Raw genomic sequence first — 22,317 nt, 5'->3', positions numbered from 1 at the left:
TAAAACGACAAAAAAATATAAGATGTCCAGTTCCTTTAGCAAGAGCTCATTTATGGCTTATTCAAAGAGTTTATCCAAAGCACCCAGGTGTGCCGATTTTCTTCTTAGCAACCAGCTAAGCCTCTGAAATGGGTCAGTGTGCTTTAGGCACTCAACTGCCTCCTCCAGACTTGGTCTTTTAAGCACAGGTGCTAAGTGGAGGGTCTTTCTGAGCCTTACTCACCCTCTGACAGGAACTTGGCAATCCAGGCAGTTCTTAGAATTGGCTGCTCTGTGGGATTCATCGTGAGTTATTTACAAAGCTTCAGTTGTTCAGGTCAAACAACTCAAACTTTCAATACAGGGGTGGGAGTGGGAGGGAGGGCAATGGGAGTCGGAGGTAAAGTGGCTGTATTGCTTAAGAAAGAAGAAAGATTTTTTTCTTGGATTCTGTAACTAACCATTTAAAAATTTCATATACATTGAATAGCTACAACTTATTGAATTTTTTGGACTCTCTCAGGAATAAGCCCGAGTAATGTATAAATGTATAAGCTTTTAATTAATATTTCCCAAAATAACATATACATATTTCTTCGGTCTATCTATCTATCTATCTATCTATCTATCTATCATCTATTTATAGCTTTTTCTTCTACAAAGGGATGACAGGAAGCAAATACTCTGTTATTTCTTCTTATGGTCTGGCTTCTTTAGACTTTAGCAATACAACATTTTTGTTTGTTTGTTTTGTTTTATTTTTCACTTTTACCAATGTTAATATAGTTGAGGAAGGAAACTGAAGACATCTAGTCCCGTGCCTGCAAATAGTAAGGCTGAATCTCTGAAATATATTTTGATTTTCATTTTTATAATTGAATACTAAAGTTATTCCTATAAATAAGCCTCCAAATTGGCAAGTTTACTATTAGAAATCAAGTCATATAATTATGCAGTTAAACGATATGTAACAAACTAACCAACAAAAAATTGTATTGCCCATGTCTGGCTGAACTAACATACTGTAGATAAATATGAGCAAGCATTTCTGAAACCACTAGATGGCATTCATTCACTGCGATTTTAGCCAAAGAGCCTTTAAAGCTTTATCATGATCTGCAGGGGTAGGGGAAGGCAGATGTTATCCATTATTTGATGATATTTTCCTATCATTTAATACAACAGCAAAGCTCAGTTTAATCTTTTCCTGGCTGCTTCAAATCAAATCAACAAATATTTATTGAAACCTTTATTCAAGGATTTTTCCGTTTTGAGGAGAGTTGAAAACCATTTCCACTGGGGTAGTAATGTATTTACTCATCATACCTAGCAGAAAATATGTTATATACAGTATTCCACTAAATTTTATACAGTATGCCACTGAATTTTCTTTTATTTTATTGCTTTAGTAATTTATGTTGCTCTTTCTCATGTAGCACTTCTCTAAAGTAAGTGTGCCTCTAAAAAAGATGCACTCACAAATTTAGAATTTTTGTACTGTTTTTAGGTGGGATTAATCTTCAACATTCATATTTTTGAAAACTGGAGGCCAGGAGCTCTTAAAGATTCACACAGGGTCCTTCACTCGTTCAAGTCTTAAGAATATGTGAGAAATAGCTTTCTAAATACGTTGAGACCTAAGAACCAAAAGGGTCTTTGGTGATAAAAGATTGTGATTTCGTCCTGAAGATAAGTCATGGAATGAAAACTCTCAAACCTCACACTCCAAATTAAAAGTTGGGAGAAGATGTTGATGGGGAGAAGTCAATCAAAGGTTAAATTTTTCTGTATAGGGTCTAGGTTAAAAATATAAAATCTAGGACTTACCTGTTCTAATATGTTTTGAAGTCTCTCTATCTCACAGTCTATTACAAACTTCTTCTCTTGTCTTCTATCAAGCTCTTCTAGAAGTTGCCTATAGCTGACATCATTAAAATTTTCCACACATATAGCGCTGACATGCCAACCATTTTGTCCTGCTTTTTCCATAATAGCTTGGAGTATCGAGTATCCTATTGGGGGAAAAAAAAGTTACTAAAAACATTACTCCCCTTTAATGACGTATGCAGGCACTGAGCCCAAATCAACACTGTTACACTCCAAAATATACTGAATGCTTAGAAACTTAAAGTCTGTGTGGTTATTTCTGAATAATTTGTTCTTACTTTCTTTAGTCAAGGGAACAAAATCTCTTAAAATATCGATTGAATGAAGTAGCAACACCATACCTTGTACTCTCAAAATCTCTTTAGTGGAGAATATTGCATTGCTCTAGACACTTTTTTTGATGAGACAAATCCACCCGTAGTCAATAGAAATTTATAAACCCTTTTTGTTATTTTACTCACTAGATGGAACTCATTTTGAACAACTGTTTGACTTTGCCCTTGAGCAAGGTAGTACAACATTTTTGGTTCAACTACGGAAGAGAAGATGTAAAAGAAATAGTACAACAGTATTTATTGAGGACCCATTATTCTTGGTGCCTTATTTGTAGATGAGGACAGGTGCATATTAGAGAGGCCTTATTTAACTCTTCCTCTCTCAGCAGGGGAATGATATAGACTGGGGATGAGTTGAATGACCACTAGGTGAGGCACTGGTACTCCTAATCGGTAAGAGACTGATGACCAAATAAACAAGAGAAACTTAGTTTTAAAAAGTGTGTAGCAGGACTCAAGGTAAAGGGTTGGCTCAAGGGAAAGCTTGGTTAGAGCTGTCTGCATGGAACAAGGAAAAATACTACAAAGGAGAAACAACTTGAATTGGGTCTTGAAGGTTGAGAAGGAGCATGCGAGACTGCCAGAGGTGGGGGCGTTTATTATGTGAAGACAGCCTTCCATGAGAGAATAAAATGAATGGTCTTCACCCTGTTCTTGATCTAGTTCTCTCTGCATGTGAAAGGGAAGGCATCTGGTCCAAGCATCTGGATTAAGGCAGGAGCTGTGAACTCATAATTCCTGCATTTGGAGTATATCTTCAGGCCAACATTGTCTTGATTGTCCTGCCTTTTTTTCATCTCCTTTTTTTTTTTTTTCAGACGGAGTCTTGCTCTGTCGCCCAGGCTGGAGTACAGTGGCACGATCTTGGCTCACTGCAACCTCCGCCTCCCGGCTTCAAGCAATTCTTCTGCCTCAGCCTCCTGAGTAACTGGGACTACAGGTTCACGCCACCATACCTGGCTAATTTTTGTATTTTTAGTAGAGATGGGGTTTCACCATATTGGCCAGACTGGTCTTGAACTCCTGACCTTGTGATCCACCCGCCTCAGCCTCCCAAAGTGCTGGGATTATAGGCATGAGACACAGCACCCAGTCCCATCTCTCGTTTTTGAATTGTAATGTGAGAGAAGAAGAATAAAAAAAGATTCTTTGAATGTATAAGTATCTCATACACTAAGATTGGTTAGGATCAGAGCCTGTTAGTTGTATTTTTATTTTATGGTTTAGCATAAACAAAATATTCTAGTCCTCTTTAAGGAAGTCTAACACTTATTTGAGCTCATTCTATAGCAACTATCTGTAGTTTCTTCTTCCTGTGATCCTGGAATTGGGTAGAGAGCTGGGTGGATTAAAGTGAAGTTTTAAAACAAATATAAAGCCCTTGCAAGATAAGGGCATATTCGTTGAGTTTTCTAATTGGTATGTGAGTCTCATAGATTCAGGGATTTTAAATTTTCTCAGGTATGTTTTCTACATATCAGAGTTCCAAATATTACTGATGCTCAGTTAAGATCAACAGATGGAACTGATGATGAGATCATATTTGAAATATAAATTACCTGATATCCTGCCAAATGAAATACTGTGGCAGTCAGGATTCGTTTTTATCTAAATGAAAAAAAATTCCCCGAAGAGGAAGAAAGAGGGCATGTTAATTACTATATAATTATTCTGGTATATCTGTTGCTCCATTTAGTCTTTCCTTTTGTAATGCGTGCCAGTAATTATCTTTTCAAATCTTACCTAGATCCCCTGCCCCAAAACCCCAGCACTCTTTCTCTTGTTTCCCATTCAACGCATATGTAACGTGATGATATGAAACCTTCCTTAATATATATGTTCATGCCTCATTTATTCTGTCGCAGGGGCTTATGCTCTGATGGTAACTGAGGCAATGTTCCTTTAAATCGTTTTTTGACACCTATGAACATATTCTTTGACTTAAAATGAATGCTTTTAAAAATACCAATTGACGTATTACTTTTCTTTTTTCTCCTTTTATTTATCATCATACCAGAATAATGCTAACATTTTTTTGTTTGCTTGAGTGTTGTAAAAATAATAAAAACGGCCCCCACACATAGAAATAGTCTTCTCCCTGTGCTCAATTCACAGCTTGGCACGATTCTCTAAATATTGCTGCATTTCTGGCATCATGTGGCTGTCAGGCTTCATGTCAGGACTAGAGATGCATGTTGTTATTCTCCTGCTGACATGACTTTTACAGAATGTGGAGCCACATACTTTCTGATGAAATTTATAGGTATTCCCACTTACCTTACAAAAGTGAAGGACTCAATCTAAAAACAAAACTATAATTCAAATCCAGCCTTCCATTATCTGATTTTTTAGATTTAAAATGACACTAGAATTGGAATCAGACAGAACCCTAGGACACAATCTTTGTTGAATGGTAAAGAAAGTTGGTTACTTAAAAAGCCCCATTAATCATAGTCAGAAATAAATGGCATCCTTTCATTGCAGAGAAAAGGACATGCAGTAATAGTTTCAGAGCTTGGCTAAAATTATATTCTTTTATAAGCTATGTTTGATTCTAATATGCTCTCTTATTATTCATTGATATTCAGATGTGAGTGTCTTATTTATTTGCTAACATAGCTGGAAATATATTGTAACTAGGATAAAATACTGCTGTTGAATCTATGATTATGTAACTTAGTTGTTATATAAACTAGAAAATCATAAGTCAAGTCATACTATTTCCACATCTGGCTATGATTTGTATCTCCTAGTTATTAGAAAATCTGTCGTACAATATTGTTGGCCGAAAAATTAATACTTCAGTTTTAGGTGAATATCACGTAGTGAACAGGAAATTCACTACTGTAAAGGATATTTTAAATCTTGCTTCTACTCTAAAAAGCTGTCTAACATTTTAATTCAACATAATATACTGAAAACCTACTACATACAGAATTCTATAAAGTATATCAAGATAAAGATGTGGGAACTGGATGACATTTTGTTAAGTGAAATAAGCCAGGTACAGAAAGACAAGCTTCACATGTTCTCACTCATTTATGGGAGCTAAAAGTTAAAACAATTGAACTTATGGAGATAGTAGAATGATGGTTACCAGAGGCTGGGAAGGATAGTGAGGGAGGAGGGAAATGGGGATGGTTAATGGGTACAAAAATATAGTTAGATAGGATAGATAAGATATAGTCTTTGACAGCATAACAGGGTGACTAAAGTCAACAATAATTTATTGTACATTTTAAAATAACTTTAAGAGTATAATTAGAATGTTTATAACATAAAGAATAAATGCTTGAGGTGATGGATAATCAGTTACTCTGATGTGATCATTATGCATTGTATGCCTGTATCAAAATATTTCATGCACCCCATAAATATACGCAGCTACTATGTACCTATAAGAACATTTTTAAAAAGATAGGCAATGTGAAATACAAAGGCGAAACAAAAGATAAAGATGTGATTCTTGTTTTTACAAAGAATTTACTATCTAGCAAAACTGATAGGTAAACTATCTATTATGCAAAATACACCTCATTGTATAAATAAATTCAATGTGATGAAAATAATTTTTTAGAATAGTAGAGCATACCATTGACATAATCACTTTATTAGATTATAATAGTAATTAAGGGCTTTTTCATAGTTACTAAAGAACACTGTCAATTACATATAAAATATTTTTAAGTGTTATGATATCACAGAAAGATTTTATCAATTATGTTAAATAGAATCAAAATGAGGTAAGCAGTCCTGAGCTACTGCACCCTTACATGTCAACACTTATTACATCATCCGTGGATTATGACCTATTTTGGATGAGCACCAATTAAGGCATGTTGCTACTCACAACAATAGCTGGGCTTATTTATTTTATGTTTTCGTTTGCAAGAGTTATTTAACTGTCTGCACACAGAGCAGCAGAAAGAGAAGCAGAATTCATTTGTGCCAGGGAAGAAAGTAGTTAGAAAAGAAGGAGTTATGCATTTGCCCTGAAAAAGCTTTACTTGGATGAGAACTAGAAAGTGTCCATTGTGCTTTTCAACGAGAAGGTCATTGGTGTACTTAACATGAGCAGGGTTAATGGAATGCTGGATATAGAAGACATTTTTCAGATTGTGAAATTGAGGAGAAAATGGGAAGAGGTAAGAATGTGGAAATAATCAAGGAATATCATCAGAATAATGAAGTAATAAGATGAAGGGTATGCCATTTTGATGAATATGGGATAGAGAAACATCTAGATTATGGGAACTGGTTTGGGAAGGAGAAGACTAGGTCTGTCCCATGGGAGGTTGCTGAGCCTGAAAAGGGAACATGGCAAGGGGCATAGCAGCAGCTTGTAGTTAGTTAAATTAAAGCCTCCCTCATTAATTGTGTAAATTGCTATGGAGGTACTTGCTACTACATCATCAGTATCTCTGGTCTAGCACAATTTGTCAGTGCCCAAAACTAGTAGATTCAAGGAAAAAGGTATGTATGTCTGTGTGTTTCTAATGCCACATATTGATTTGAGTTACAGAAAGGAATAAGATTCTGTAATCCTCACTGAATTTAATGCCACCATGCTGGAACTGTGGAGTAGATTTAATAACCATTTAGGTTGGACTCTTTCCAAAGCAGCTTAGTACTGAAATAACATGTTCAAAGGCCACAGTCTGGACCCCCAGGTTTCAGCACATGGAGGAGTAACCAACATTGTAGCTTGGGTAAAATTATCTGCAGCTGTAACTATAGTATTTATTTATGCCGTAGTTCAAAAAGGGCGTACTAAAAATAAGCAAAGATTTTCCTACTTTTACAGCTTGAAGCTATTCATGTAAACCCAAGATAAGATGGAGTATCTTGAGTTTTCCCTTTTCTACAGACACTCAAGAGTAAAAGTAGAAAATTCATCTTCAAAGATGGATTGATAATAATCATTGTTAAAAGTGGTTATTCTGGGTCCTAGATTTTTCCTAAGGCATATTCTGACACTAACATTTATTGTCTTCTGATTCTCTAGTATTCATATTTAGTTCAGATGACATCTTGTAAGAAAATTTGATACTTTAAATCTTTAAAGTTAAAGCACTGTCATAGAGTCTGTAAGTTGGTGGTTCTCTACTACTCCCCTTCATCCAAAGCAATGAAGGGGAGATTTTAACTTGGACCTATGGACAGTCAGAATAAATATATTTTCTTGCTTCTCTTTCAGCTAGATATATGGCTCTGTGACTAAGTTGTGGGCAATGGGTTATAAGTGGAAAGGTTGTGTGGAGGCTTCAGGAAACTCTCCTTAAAAGACTTTATGAATATACTTTTTATCTTGCATAGCAGGTCACATTCAGAAGCTTCAAAAGCTTCAGTTTATTTTGTGTGTTTGGAAGGACAAGAAGGGATATGTGGAGAATTGGCATGGGCTGTGGAAAGAGCTTCTAAGACTGGAGAGATGAACAGGCAAGGGATATATTACAAGAGCTTTCTCTATCATTTAAAGGAATTTAGGTTTTGCTTCATAGACTTTCAGAAGAGAGTGACAGAAAAATGTGTCTTAGAGGGATGATTATAGCTGAAGTGTGGAAAATACAATGGATGTGGGTAGAAATGGGAAAATACAATGGATGTGGTAGAAATGGGAAAATCCCTTAGGAAGCCACATGGTAGTAATCCAGGTGAGAAGTAATAGGGGCCAGATTTAGGACCATGCAGAGGAAGGAGAATAGTTTCTAGATTAAGGATACAGGATAAATTAGTTTGGTGATTAATGACACATAAATGACAAAGAGAGAGATGATTTGAGTCTGACCACTATCTATTCTACTGGTGGTCATTCTACTTCCATTTTCAGATTGAACTCTTAGGGTTTTTTTGACCTTCAGAAGCACATATTTTTCTGTTTGGATTTCAGGTGTCAATTGACTTCTGATGAAAACTATCCTTGCAGCCACCTCCTTCATCCCCCAAAGTAGTATAATAAATTCTGACAGGGGTCTGAGAAACCCATTTTTCTCTCTGGTTATAGACATCAATGGAAACAATCTGTAGATTTTGAATATTCCCTGCGAATACACTGGATCTCTTTTCAAGTTTGATTCTACCATTTTTTATCTTCTTAGCACGGTGGGCCTCCACCAACATCTTTTTACAATAAAGGCAATGTGTTTCTATTTTAAGTAAAGCATTTTTGAAAAATTTGAATAATTTTAAACTCAAATAGCAAATGACTAATTTCCAATCAGAATAAATATCTGGCATAATTACTATACAGCTATTATTTTGCTCATAAAGTACAATTTTTTCTTTTATCTGTTTTACTATATATTTTATATATCACACTATATAAAATTTACAATTCTGATTTGATACTTTTTTATGTCACATTGTATAAAGTTCACAGTTCCAATGTGCATAAAAACAACCATTGTAGTTTTTATAAGGGAATTGAAATATATGTTTGTGAGTTAACAGGCACTGAAACAAGGTCTTTATCTAATATTAAGTATGTAAAGTATGTAAGACATAATTCTGAGTGTCAAACCTATTCAATATTGCGATACTTTGGGAAAGCATGTTAAGCAAAAGAATAGATCCTTTCAAAGGGGGTTTCACCGTGGAGAGAATGACTTGGACTGTGGTATGGTCCCTAAAGGATGGAAAGGGTTGATGAATAAAGATGGTGAGGAGGAAGGAGCTACTGCATCATAAAACAAAGGCACAGAGGCAGGAGCTTGAAGAATGCTAAATAAATTATTAATTGTTGATAGTTAATAGAGCAGGCTGCTGGAGTAATGTATTCATAAACTACATTATGCTTTATTAGTATTTCACAATACAATTGAACCTCATAACAGCCCTGTGAAGTAGATATTATCCCCACCATAAAGGTGAAGAAATAAAAGCAACATATGTGACTTATATCAAAGCATAACCCCACTAAATAGCAGTACTGTGAATTGAACTCAAGTCTTCCATTCTCCAGCTTAGGGACTTTTCAGCACACTTCAGCATGCAAACAGAGAGAGCGATGAAATTAGCAAGGAAGGCTGAGGCTGCGATGTGAAGGCCTTTCAATCACAGTCACCATCAATTCTGTTCTTTCTCTCACAAGCACATCTCGTATTTTAGCATATTCTGTCAAGACTACCTTCCAAAATATATCAAAAACCTGACCATTTCTCCCTACCAACACTGCCTCCACCTAGGCCCCAGCCTCTTGCCAAGGATTATTACAAGTGCCTGTTTACATGTTTTTTCTTTCCTCCCCTTCACACTGCTCATAGCTTCAGGAATGGAACTTTCCAGGCAAGCCAGATCACACCACTTACAGGTCCAAACTCTCCAATTGCTCCTTTATACTGATGTCATCTACCTCTCTCTCACTCTCAAACATTACCAGCCCTCTGGCCTCTTTGCCAGGGGTGCTCTGCCTCGGGCTTCACCCTGCTGTGCTTTCACCAAGATGGGTCTTCAGGATTCTACCTTTATGTTCTCAGGTTTCTACCCAAATGCCTTCTCGTCAGTGAGGCCATTCTGGGTTACTTTATGTAAAATTTCAACTCCTTCATCCTATGATTTTCTGTTTCTCTTCTCTGCTTTACTTTCTCCTCAACACTTCACCACCACCTAATATACTCTAGATTTTACTCACTCACCTTGTTTATTGTCTGTTTCCCCCACTAGAAGGTAAGCTCATGAAGTCAGGAACTTTGTTTTGTTCACTGTGCCTAGAAGAAGACTTGGCATCTAAAAGGGACTCAATAAATACTTTTGGATAATTAAATACTGAAAGTTTAGAAATTACTCCTTTGATAATCATGAAACAATAGTGAAACACTAGAAACCTTGGAAGCTTTGGAGCAGAGAAGAGACAGATTTATAAAACTGCTTTTATAATGTTAGCTTCATATAGTGGAAATGATGCATCCGAAGAGTGGAAAGAGAAAGAGGACAGGGAATCCAAATAGGAGACTACTGAAATTAATACAGGCATGATGCCAAAGCTCCTCTCACCTAGACCCACTCCAGAAAAAGTGGAAAGAAAGGAGACTGTTGATTGTTTGCTTTTCTCTAAATTTTACACTCCCCTGCTCCCCAACCAATTCTGTACTTATCTGTATAACAGCCAGGAGATATTTCATTGTATCAGATGGAGCCATATGAAATTTTCATTTCTGCTGATCAAAGATAATGAAATATCAGCAATATCTTATTGTTCATCCCAGAGACAGCTTCTGAATGAATAATAAGTAATATTATGTGGCATCTGAATGACTGAAAACTACTTAATTTATACTTTGTACATTTAGGTCCTAAAATAATGTGGCAAGTAAATGCAAAAACTCCACAACTCTACAAATGGCAGAGGGAGGTCTTGAGTTGTAGAAGCCTAGAGTCCCACATATCTCAGCAGGAATACCTTTAGAGACATCCTAAGGTAGCCCTTAATATTAATCTCCGATTTTCATAATTTTTTTTTTTTTTTTTTTTTTTTTTTTTGAGACGGAGTCTTGCTCTGTCGCCCAGACTGGAGTGCAGTGGCGCAATCTCGGCTCACTGCAAGCTCCGCCTCCCGGGTTCACGCCATTCTCCTGCCTCAGCCTCCGGAGTAGCTGGGACTACAGGCGCCCGCCACCACGCCCGGCTAATTTCTTTTTGTATTTTTAGTAGAGACGGGGTTTCACCGTGTTAGCCAGGATGGTCTCGATCTCCTGACCTCGTGATCCGCCCGCCTCGGCCTCCCAAAGTGCTGGGATTACAGGCTTGAGCCACCGCGCCCGGCCCGATTTTCATAATCTTTATTCATAGCAACCATCCTGAGTCATTAATAAGAGGGAAAATAAGCTTCAAAAAACTCAGAATTAAAGTAAGTGTGAAATTCATTTCAGAAAGGACTCCATTCTAAATGATAAAAACAGAAATGTTTTTGGTTCATATAAACAAATCCTGAGCTAACCTGCAAAATTGACTCATTAATTGAGGGTGCAAGACAGCCAATGCTGTCCAAAGACTTCTGGTTCTTAAAAGACCAATTAATTTATTCTACCCTATGTTGTAGTCTGAGTCCAACAGATCTCATTAATTAATCATAAAAGTAATCACTAGCAACGAAACTCAAAGAAGTGTTACATAACATATTAAGTATCAGCTTGTTATATTCACATGCCAAGCTATGTACTGTAAATAATATTAATTTGGATCTGGCTTTTATACACAAAGCCAAAACCATTCATTTTGGTTGATTTGAAAGTGATATTTTAAAACATTACTTCGTCTTTTCTTTAGAGCAGGAGTAGCAGTACATAATTTTCTTGTGATGATTCTGGTGAAAGGATTTGCATACAATTATGGAGACAATTTCTGTTCCTAGCAGGAAAAAACACAGGATGAAGTAAGTATTCACCATATGATTAGCCTAATTTTTACATCCTACTGAGGCTAGCTCAGTTCTAAGAAATAATTGTAAACTCATGTCAGGGACTGAGAGTGAATACATTTGATTGCTCACTATTAAATTTCTTTAGTGGAGAAATGACACTGAGGTGATTATCTAAATACAGATTGATTTCTTGAACAGCACGCTAGGTGACAAATGATGGGGTCAGTGGTAGCCTCTGTTACTTTTAACTGCAAACGTTCTGTTTCCACTTCAACTCTGTGGTTCAGAGGAAGGTTATTTAAATTTCTTAATCTTCCACCTTTGACTTTCTATGTAATGAAGAAGATTAATGTAGGATTTTATTAGTCATGATAATCTTTTCTATAGCTGTAAATAAAAATCAGCTTCATTCCACATGGTAGAGTAACTTATAATGCTGCTGTTCATTTGAGAGAAGTAGATTGAGGATTCTTCATAGGTGAAGAAATACATCCCTACAACTCCGGGAGAGTCATACTGTATAACTCAACATCCCACACTCGCTCCAGATGAAAAACAAAAACCTAGTTCTGTTTTTTGCATTCCATATTTGGTCATTAGACGTTTACTTAGTCACTTTAGTCAGAAATCTAAGAGATTCTCTCAGACTCATTGCTCAGCTTCACCCTCATCCCACACCAATTCTGACATTTCTTCCTAAATATTACATTTAAGACATTTCATGAGCAGTTCTCTATTTCTTCTTTCACTTTTCATTCAATGAATATTTGTTGAGCATTTCCTATATTTCAGGCCACTGATCCAGAGGCTGCAGATATAGAAATGGAACAGTAAGATGTGCCTACCTTCATGAAGTTTACATTCCAGTGGCTGAGGCAGACAAGAAGCAATACACAAATACATTTATAATACAATGACAAGAGGTAGTAAGTGCTATGAAGGAAAATGAGGGAAAGAAGGAATATAAATGACCAGCAGCGGCGACAGGATGGATGTTGTTCTTCCCAAACCAATCTCTCACTGTGTCTCTTAGGTATGCATCACTCAACTCATACTGAAGATTGGTGGTTCTCTGAATAAACCAGACTCTCTCTTGCATTTAACACAATGCAATGGCTATTCCCTGTGCTAAGAGAGTCTGTATGCCCTACACTCACTGGCAACTTCTAATCTTTCTTTAAGCCTCAACTTCAGCTTTAGACCATTTCACAATCCTTCTCTGGCCTCATCCGTGTGGGGTTTTTGTCTTTTTTCTTTACATTTCCCTAGCTCTTTGTACAGTAATTACAGCTCATGCTACTCTGAATTAATTAAATCATTTATTACATAAGTTCTACATGCTACCTTGGAAAGTACAGCATGCCTGTCACTAACCTCAGGGATGTGAAATTATAACTGTAATTGCTAGTTTACCTGTCTAGTTCCCTTTAAGTATGAGACTAGTTTTTATTCATCTTGATTTCCCTATTTTTTTCAGACAAAGAAAAGAATAAGCTCAACAAGAGGGAATTAGGTTGAATTAAATGACAAGGGTAAAAATTCTGCCCTTTTTATATATCCCTTCCCATTTGATCAAGACTAATAATAATAAAGGTAATAGTAATAACAATTATTAAAGACCTGACAAATCCATGACCTTCAATATTGTATTAAGTGCTTTATTGGCATGATGTTAGTTTTATTATCTTCATTTTATATAAAGGAAACTGATGATACAGAAGTTAAGTTCTTGGCCAAGATCATGTAGCTATGAATTGGTAAAGCCTCATTCTGTCTGATATTAGAGTCTGCTTTTTATTCTCCTCTATGATATGGTCTATAATACAATGAAAACTTAATTCCATGCAGTTTGGGTTAATTTTATTCCCCTATTAAGGATTCATTTTTGACCCAGACATATCCCTGACCACGAAGCACTGCTGGATTCTATGATATTTCCAAGGAATGTGGTGGCTTCTGCTCTTTACATTGAGCATATGTTTGCTGCTTTCCCTCTAAGTTCACAGGGAGATAAAGCCCCCTTCTCCCAATTCTCCCTTCCCCAAATGTCTCTGTTCACTCTAGCCCGACCGTTACAACCATTGCAAAGATTACAATAATGAACACAGTTTCTTTCTTCAGAATAGCCTGTGAATGCTGCCCTGTGGTCCAGTTTGGTTAATGATGTCGTCCCGGCACTGCATAGGACACACTATCAACTGCCTTCTCTCTGTAAGGACATCAAACATTAAACCGTAGAATTAGGTCGACTTTAGTCAAAAAGCTTTTGAGTTACTACTTAGATCTAGCTATATGCTTGCCCAAGTTCTTCCCTTCTAGAAACAGTCCCAAAATCCCATAGGATTATTTCACAAATTAAGTTTGAATTATGGTGTAGAATAACTTTTATTGATGCAGGGATTAATGTAGGCAAGTTTTCTGAATAGGTATTAAGATGGTAAAGCCAAAAAGTACTTATATTTTAATTAGAGTAAGTGTGCCTGAGAATTATAATAATGCAAAAAAAAAGTATACAATAACTTCTATAACTGTAACAAATTGGAACCAAGTTTGTATTATCAAGAGGAGAAGTCAGATGAAGTTATTTATTTTTCATCAAATATTTACAATGTGGCAATTAGTCAGTTTTGTTTTGCTTTTTTTTCACAATGGTACCATGTGCCACTGACATTTTGGTAGAAACTCAGTAAGGTTTTCAAAGTTTACTTTTTTTTTTCTTTTTTTTGAGGCAGAGTCTCGCTCTGTCGCCCAGGCTGGAGTGCAGTGTCTGGATCTCAGCTCACTGCAAGCTCCGCCTCCCAGGTTTATGCCATTCTCCTGCCTCAGCCTCCCGAGTAGCTGGGACTGCAGGCACCCGCCACCATGCCCAGCTAGTTTTTTGTATTTTTTTTTTTTTTTTTTTAGTAGAGACGGGGTTTCACCGTGTTAGCCAGGATGGTCTCGATCTCCTGACCTTGTGATCCGCCCATCTCGGCCTCCCAAAGTGCTCGGATTACAGGCTTGAGCCACCGCACCCGGCCTCAAAGTTTACTTTCATGAAACTGATAGGCACAATCAAATGAATTGTGCTAGTGAATTAAATTGTTATACACATTTGGGCAAACACTGGTATCATGGCTCTAAAATTGGCAAATTTAGATGCAGTGTGACCGAACACAGTAAATACATGAAGTAATTTGTTAGTTCAAATCCTTTTAATAAGTTTGGCTTAAAAACCCTGAGAACAACAAATTCCAGTGGAGAATCCTAGGGTTGGTTTTCAGAGCTAATTATGACTGTAAAGTTTGAGATATTAATGCCTATGTTTTATGTTTGGTAGTTAAGGTTGCAGAAAGTAAAGGATAACCACTGTTGTATGAAATTCTATTTATACTGGCTTAATAGTCCTAGCAGAGCTGCTCCCAAGCTTATATAGCTTAGCACTCTCCTTATCTGGGGCTTGTGCACTGGTCCTGCCTCATTTGATCCACCTGACAGTGAAAACTACTTTGGCTGTGCTGCTGCTGCTAATCTGTTTAAATAGGTAGTTCAGCATCATTGCCAAATGGACCACTCCAATTGGCTCCTCAATTAGCTATTCACTTTACAAAAGGCAAACGTGTGTATATTCCAGATCTATAGATTTATTATTATGCTGGTCATTGCCACTCAGAGGTTACACTAGGTGTCTCCTTAAGAACTGAGCTAGATACTTAGTGTCCGTCCAGATCCACATCCACTTTTTATTTTGCCTGACCTTGCTCTGAGGCTGACCAGTATGGTCTGCAGCTGTGTACTTTGGCTTCCAGTTGAGTTGATTAAAAGGAATCACATGCGACATATCAAAGGGAGAAGAGGGAAGTCAGGTATTCTTTTCTTTTTTCTTTTTGAGATGGAGTCTAGCGCTCTGTCACCTAGGCTGGAGTACCGTGGTGCGATCTGGGGTCACTGCAACCTCCGGCTCCCAGGTTCAAGCAATTCTTCTGCCTCAGCTTTCTGAGTTAATGAGATTACAGGCACCTGCCACAATGCCTAGCTAATATTTTTGGATATTTAGTAGAGACGGGTTTTCGCCATGTTGACCAGGGTGGTCTCGAACTCCTCACCTCAGGTGATCCACCTGCCTTGGCCTCCCAAGGAAATCACATATTCTTTACATGATTCCTTTCCTGCCAGGTTGACGTGGGGGTGACTGCATCTCTAAATAAACGCCCTAGTCTCTGCCATTCAGCATTCTCCATACAGCTACACTCTCCACACAACCACATCTTCACCTTCCTTGCCTATTCAGACTTATGGTGGTAAAGACTCTTTGCTCTTGCTACTTCTGGGATGGGACACCATCTTTTTTCTTGTTGGTGTCCCTAAAACTTGCCCACACCTTTTTAAAAGCAGTTCCATTATTAAGCACTTCTTGATGGCACAGTTAGAGTGCACCATTAGTTTCCCACCAGGATAGCAACTAACTGAAGTAGCTTTGAGCTCAAAGCAGAATATGTTTGGTAGAAGAAATACATAGGTATTAATTTTCTACCCATCCTGTTATTTTCCCACTTTAATGTAAATTCCAATAATTGCCTGAGACAGTTTGTAACTTTCACTATGCTTTCATTACATTCTGGGGACAGAAAAAGTGTATGTTCTAACCTTACATCTTCTGAAATGACCACTTTAAAGTAAACTATATTTTAATATTGTGCCAACAATTAGGAGGGTACATTTATTCTAAATCATCACGTTGTACATGTTGAATATTTACTATCTTTATCAATTAATTTTTTTAATATTAAGAAAGCTCTAACACAAGAGTTTAAAAATTTCAGAGTACAAAAAAGTGCTGCCTGCTGTCCCTTCTCTTATCTTAGTTGTACCTTAGTGATCTTGTACTCCTTTTACATTTTAGACAAAGACAGTTTTTTAACAAATAATAAGCAAATGTTCTCCATTATGCTAATGACATCATTTTTATCAACTAAACGTGGCCTGAAAAGCAAAGGCTTTTGTCATCCAATTGCTGCTACAAAAAATGGCTTACTTGACACAAAAGATGTCAAAATTATCATTTTTGGAAGACATTACCCAAAATTAAAGTGGTTAATTCTACAAAATTCTTCTCAGCGAGTTGACTAGTTAAATTTCATGGAGTATATTTTCCAGCCACCTATTCTGGCAGGCTCATCAGATAGTTCCAACGTCCAGAACCAAATATTCTATAGGGCCATCTACAGGGATTTTCAGTGGTTTGAATGGGTCAGTTTCAACACCAGTAATTAAAGTTTTCCAAATCTAATATTTCTCCTTATGGTTTGGAACTTTAAGGTCACAATTAAGCAATTATATAAATGTTCTGCCTGACAGATCCAAAGTTGCTTTTTGGGGAAAATTTTAGCTTTGTCTAAAAATAACTTTCCATAGGGAGGTGGGAATACCTTTTCTGTAAATTTTTCAGCATTCAAAATAAAATGTCTTATCCTGCCACTTTACCATCTGGCTCTTAAAACATGTGGATGTTGATTCAGTGAGTAACAACAACAACAAAAAAATGCAGCATTTTAGACTCTCATTAAATGCATTCTTGAATTACCTGCTATCTTTGTATCAAATGCTGGAGATAAAGAGATTTGTTATGGAATATGTTTCCCCTTAAGTTGCCGATATATTTTACACTATAGCCTGTGCCCTAATGTAGAGGTCCCCAACGCGCGATCTGTAGATCCCTACTAGTCCCTGGCCTGTTAGCAACTTGGCTACACAGCAAGATGTGAGCAGTGGGCAAGGGAGCATTACTGCCTGAGCTCCACCTCCTGTCAGAACAGCAGGGGCATTAGATGCTCATAGGAGCATGAACCCTATTGTGAACAGCACGTGCTAGGGATCTAGGTTGTGTGCTTCTCCTGAGAATCTAAGATCCTGATGATCTGAAGTGGAACAGTTTCATCCCTCACATCCCTGTGGAAAAATTGTTTTCCAGGAAACCGGTTCCTGGTGCCAAAAAGGTTGGGGATCGTTGCCCTAATGTGCCCTAAGTGTGTTTGTATGTGTGCAATAGTAGTAGTAGCAGTAGTGGTAGTAGTGCTAATAGTAGTAGTAGCAGTAATGGTAGCAGCAGCAGAAGTAATAAAGTCTGGATAGCACTAATGATAGCAATAAAACAATTCTAGAGAAAGGAACCATTACCTGAAACTTTTAGGATCTTTGGAGAAATAATTCGTAAAGTATTTTCTCAGTGACATAAGTCCTAGAAATGTACAAAGACTACATTATGCTGTTAATGGATAGTTACCTTATTAAAAGCTGTTACTGAATAGTTTGTTCTTAATGCAAAGGTCCTGTTTTACAATTGCTCTGCAGTTCATTAATTTTCATTTTATTCCCTGCAAGGGCATTTAGGGTCTGGATTATACAGCTGTAAAACATAGCTCTCACTAGAATTCATAATTTACTATGTCTCAATATTCCATTTGAAGAGGTTCTTGAAACATGATGAGGTCAGAGTGGAGTAGAAAAGAAAACCATTTGGCGTATTTAATAATAGACTGTTTGTCCACAGAATAATCTGAAATCTTTTCAAGTATGTCTGAAGGTGACTTGTATCACAAACTCACTCATATTGGGTTGGTCACTTTATAGAAATTGGAAGGGGAGGTTATATCCATTTCATTAAATTTTTAGCTCAACAGTGTTTAACTTTGATCGCTTATTGTAAGTAGAGTGACTGTACAATTTATCATAGATACCAAGACACTTTCAAAAGTGGAAGGGGGCATTGGGCACTGTTAAGATTACACTAGGATATCAGGTACAAACCAGGACTATGTAGGTAAACCAAGATGCAGAAGCCAGTTACCAGGCTACGTCTTAGAGAACAGAGATAAATAAGACACTGCCATCAAGCAGTTCATAATCTTCAAATTCCTCTTCTTTTTGTAACTGAGAGCTGGCAAAAAGCATTTACAGAAAAAAAGTGACCAATGGAGGAGGTCACATAAAGTCCACAGATTTTATCCATGAAGAGGTCTTAAGTATCCAGGTAGTTCTTGAGTCTCTTGTATTATTTTTCTCATCCTTATTTGGCCAAAGGTCAATATCTATGCTTCTGAGGAGTCACATAGGATCGTCCCAACACTTCCATTTTATTTCAGAAACCTATGAAACTACTAGAAATTCTTTGAGGTAACTAGAACTGAGGGCCAGGAACTGGAATCAAGTGTTTGAGAGCAAAGGATTCTAGATCTCCAGTGTTTGCGAGGTGTTGAGACCAAGATTATTGGAATCGCAGTGAAATTCCCATGGAGAACAGTCAAGGCTTTCCTGGCTTTGGAAGACTGAAACAGGTGATACAGTTGGGTTGACAGAGTGTATCCATTGGATTTTATTCCTGAAAAGCCAAATTAATGTTTAGGTATATGAAAGTATTCAAAGATAGGGTCTAATGAGTTATATATTGAGTGTTATTATTTATTGTGTATTATGTTTCAAACCAATTTAAAACTGTTAAATAAACCCAGTAGTATCCTTTGTAAAACAACATAAAGTAGTAGATTTGAAGATCAAGTGACCCTATTAGGCAAGCAAATTCCACAGCCAATTCTAATCCATGTTGAATCAAAGCATTTTTTAGCTGGGAGGAATCAAGTGACAATTTAATCAAACTCCTGATGTGAACACAAAGGATGAACCAGAGTGGTTTGCCCAAGGCAGAGCGCTTGGAAGAGCTATAGGATCTTAAAAACAAACAAACAAAAAACCCAAAAACAAAACTGCTCTCATGGCTCTGAGAACATTGTCCTTGTCCTTGGGGAATTCTGGACAGAGAAAAGTTAAGAGGAAGTCAACAGTCTTCAAGAGGATTTGAGCCATTTGCAGAATACAGCAAAGGAAAAAAAGAGCAAAATAAGTTTCTGAGTTTCCATTATAATAAATCTTTTAACAGGGCACTTACAGGTTATTCAAAAATTTGATTCTTTTTCTCTTAGCATCATATTCTTCCAGGAACAGATGTGCAGTAAGAATTCCTGAGTCCTTCACCAATTGGTTGATCCCAGCCTCAGCAGACCTGAAACTCCACTTTCCTGTGTGTTTCAGGGAAAGAGAGATCTTTATTGTATCTTATTGCTTTCACTCTTTCATTTCTCCTTTAAAGTCAGCGGCAGCCACACCTTTGAAAAAGATTAAGAGGGTGTGGGCTGAGACTCATGATATGATTATCTCATGATCTGCTTAAGCAAACTGACAGTCAAAGTATTAGGTGATTGAGCAATGTGAAAAGTGGTTCAGTATCAATGTGTGCCAGAAAGTACCATCTAATCTTGTCAGTAAACCCCTTTGGGTCTACCTTCAAAATAGACATGGAAACTTCTCAGTAGCTTTGCTGCTATTGTCCTAGTACAAGTCCCATCATCTCTCACCTCAGTTACTGCAATAGTTTCTTAAGGTCTCTTCTTGTTTTGGCCTGTGATCCCTCTCGGTCTATCCTTATCATGGCGGTCACACTAATCCTGTTAAATTTAAAGTCATATCCTGGTATACCTCTACTCAAAATAGCTTTCCATGTCCCGTAGGGCAAAGGAAAGAGTCCTTACAATGTCATTCTTCCTCTACTTCTTGGACACCCTTCTCCTGTCCTTGACTCCTTGCTCTCTCTATTCTGGTCAAACTGGTTTCATTGCCATTCCTCAGTCGGAGAACGTATACTCTCTCCTTAGGGCACTGCACATGCTCTTCCCTCTATCTTGAATGCTTTTCCCCAGAAAACCAGATGTTCCCCTCACCCCTTTCATGTTGCACTCAAATGGTGACTTCTCAATGAGCTCTTCCCTGAGACTTCCATGTGAAAAAGTAAATTAAAAAAATTAAAACACACCCCACTTATACCCCCAATGCTTAGTACATAGTAGGTACTCAGTAAATATTAATTCAATGAGTGAAAGACAGTTGTTTGTGTTCCTATTAGCTGTGACATTCACAGTACAGAAGCTAGAATCTCTTTTATGATATCTCTAGCTTCTCCTGGGGAGAATAAGATAAGCTGTTTAAATAGGAAGACTGCATATCTGAATTGGAGTGAGATCTCAGTGTGACTTTGGACTCAAGGGCTCCACGGTCTTTGGATCAACAGCAACAACGAAAATGGAGGCACCCATTTGGATTTGCCAAGTCTTTATTTTAATAAGTCAGGATGACAAAAAAAAAAAGTACAAAACCTGTAACCACGATCTAAATCTGCATAATTTATAAAAGGAAACACTTAATTCTAGAAAAGTAGGAAAGACATAATCTTAGAATAAAAACTCTTTTTTAAATTAAAAAAAAAATAGCTTCCAAGAAAATGCTCTACACTATCCTAATTTTCTCCCCTGCCAATTCTGGGAGGTGGATTAGTAAGAAAGCTGGGCATTGGACTCCAGGCCCACAGTCCTGCTGTGAAGGAGTGCCAATCATCCACAGGCAGAACTGGCCCCTTCTGCCCACAAGATCACACAAAGAACAGTGCTTGTGTCTTAATTTTGTCATCAAATGTCCAAACTAAAGATTTAAGAAAAAGTGTTGAGGATAAGATATTAGATGTAGAAACAAAAGTGAAAATAATTTTTTAAAGATTTAAGAATTTTTTTTTTTTAAGAACCTGCTCTGTACCTTATGTTTGGTTCACGTATTTGAATGTTGACTTATGTGACTTTTTCAGTGATGAAACATATCAGAGAGAAACAAGGGTGAAAGAGAAGCCATTAAGATATATAGAGCAGTGCTAATCTTCTAAATTTTGCCATGGAGCAAACCAAATGCTTAAAGAAGACTGAAAGAAAATTCAAATTTGTAGGGCTTTTTAATAAACAAGGAGCCATTTCTATACAGGCTAATTTGTTTGTTTTTAGAGCTTTCTCTAAGTCATGGAAGGCAAGAACATAGTTTTTGAGGATTTAGGGCAGTTGATTATGAAAAAGTTACAAAAGCAAAGAAAGGTCAAAACCTTTTGGTTAATAATAGATGAAAAGAGACAATTTCTGAAACCATATAAATACTAAAATGGAGAAGCAGTTCAGATTCCACTTTCTTTGGGAGACTGTAGCTTTCTAAGAAATGCACAAATTTTCACGATATTTTGAGTCAGTGAGATGTTTGTACTATTTTAAGTTTAATAAAAGTTAAAGAGGGAATTCTGAAATTGTTTGAGAGCCTCTGAAGCAATTTTGGAGAGCCCTATAATATGGTATAGAAACTGCATTGCTCAAGCCTTTTAAGTCTATGACAGCATGGCACTGTGCCATCAATATTATACAGCACAACAGGGTGCCTTCTAAAATGCCTCACACACATACTGCAGATATATTTGGACATTTCTGTTAAAATAAGTCACTTCGTGTTCCCCTACCATATTATAAAGTTCCCATGAGTTATGCTGTCAAATTTGAGGGACAGTTTCAGAATTCTAAATGAAAATCATGTAGAAGCATCCAGTGCAGAAGAATAAATGTGTTATGGTGATAATATTACCTGCTTTATTGTGGGTAGAAATGGGTTACTGAAGATTTTATATAGCATCAGTGAGAAAATGCTTGTGTCCAAGTGTCCAGTGGTTTATAGTGATCAAAAAATTTAGTTCACTTTATAAGAAGAAAAATGTATGGCCTAAAAACTGAGTAAAAGTCTTCGTGGATTTTAACATAATAGTCAAAGGAAATCAGAATCATTTGAAATATAGTAATATTATCTGTTATAACTTGTCAAATATTAGTCAAATTGTTTTAAAATAATTTTGATTTATATAAACTTATAAGA

At 36.9% G+C, this 22,317-nt stretch overlaps 1 protein-coding gene across 11 annotated transcripts in view; it reads right to left on the bottom strand.

Moving 5' to 3' along the window:
• Window positions 1-22,317, bottom strand: part of LOC105493681 (glutamate ionotropic receptor AMPA type subunit 4) — a 374,751-nt gene that overhangs the window by 118,155 nt on the left and 234,279 nt on the right. For all 11 annotated transcript variants that reach the window (XR_011611032.1, XM_011761528.3, XM_011761526.3 and 8 more), the window contains one exon: window positions 1,807-1,991. Coding sequence is in view for 10 of the 11 variants with exons in the window: in XM_011761528.3 (XP_011759830.1) it covers window positions 1,807-1,991 (185 nt within the window). In the remaining variant the exon portion in view is untranslated. The remainder of the gene's footprint in view (window positions 1-1,806; window positions 1,992-22,317) is intronic.

The sequence above is a fragment of the Macaca nemestrina genome, chromosome 12 (assembly GCF_043159975.1).
Source record: "Macaca nemestrina isolate mMacNem1 chromosome 12, mMacNem.hap1, whole genome shotgun sequence".
Classification (NCBI taxonomy): domain Eukaryota; kingdom Metazoa; phylum Chordata; class Mammalia; order Primates; family Cercopithecidae; genus Macaca; species Macaca nemestrina.
The sequence above is the reverse complement of the archived record's forward strand: the minus strand, read 5'-3'. Positions and strand labels throughout refer to the sequence as shown.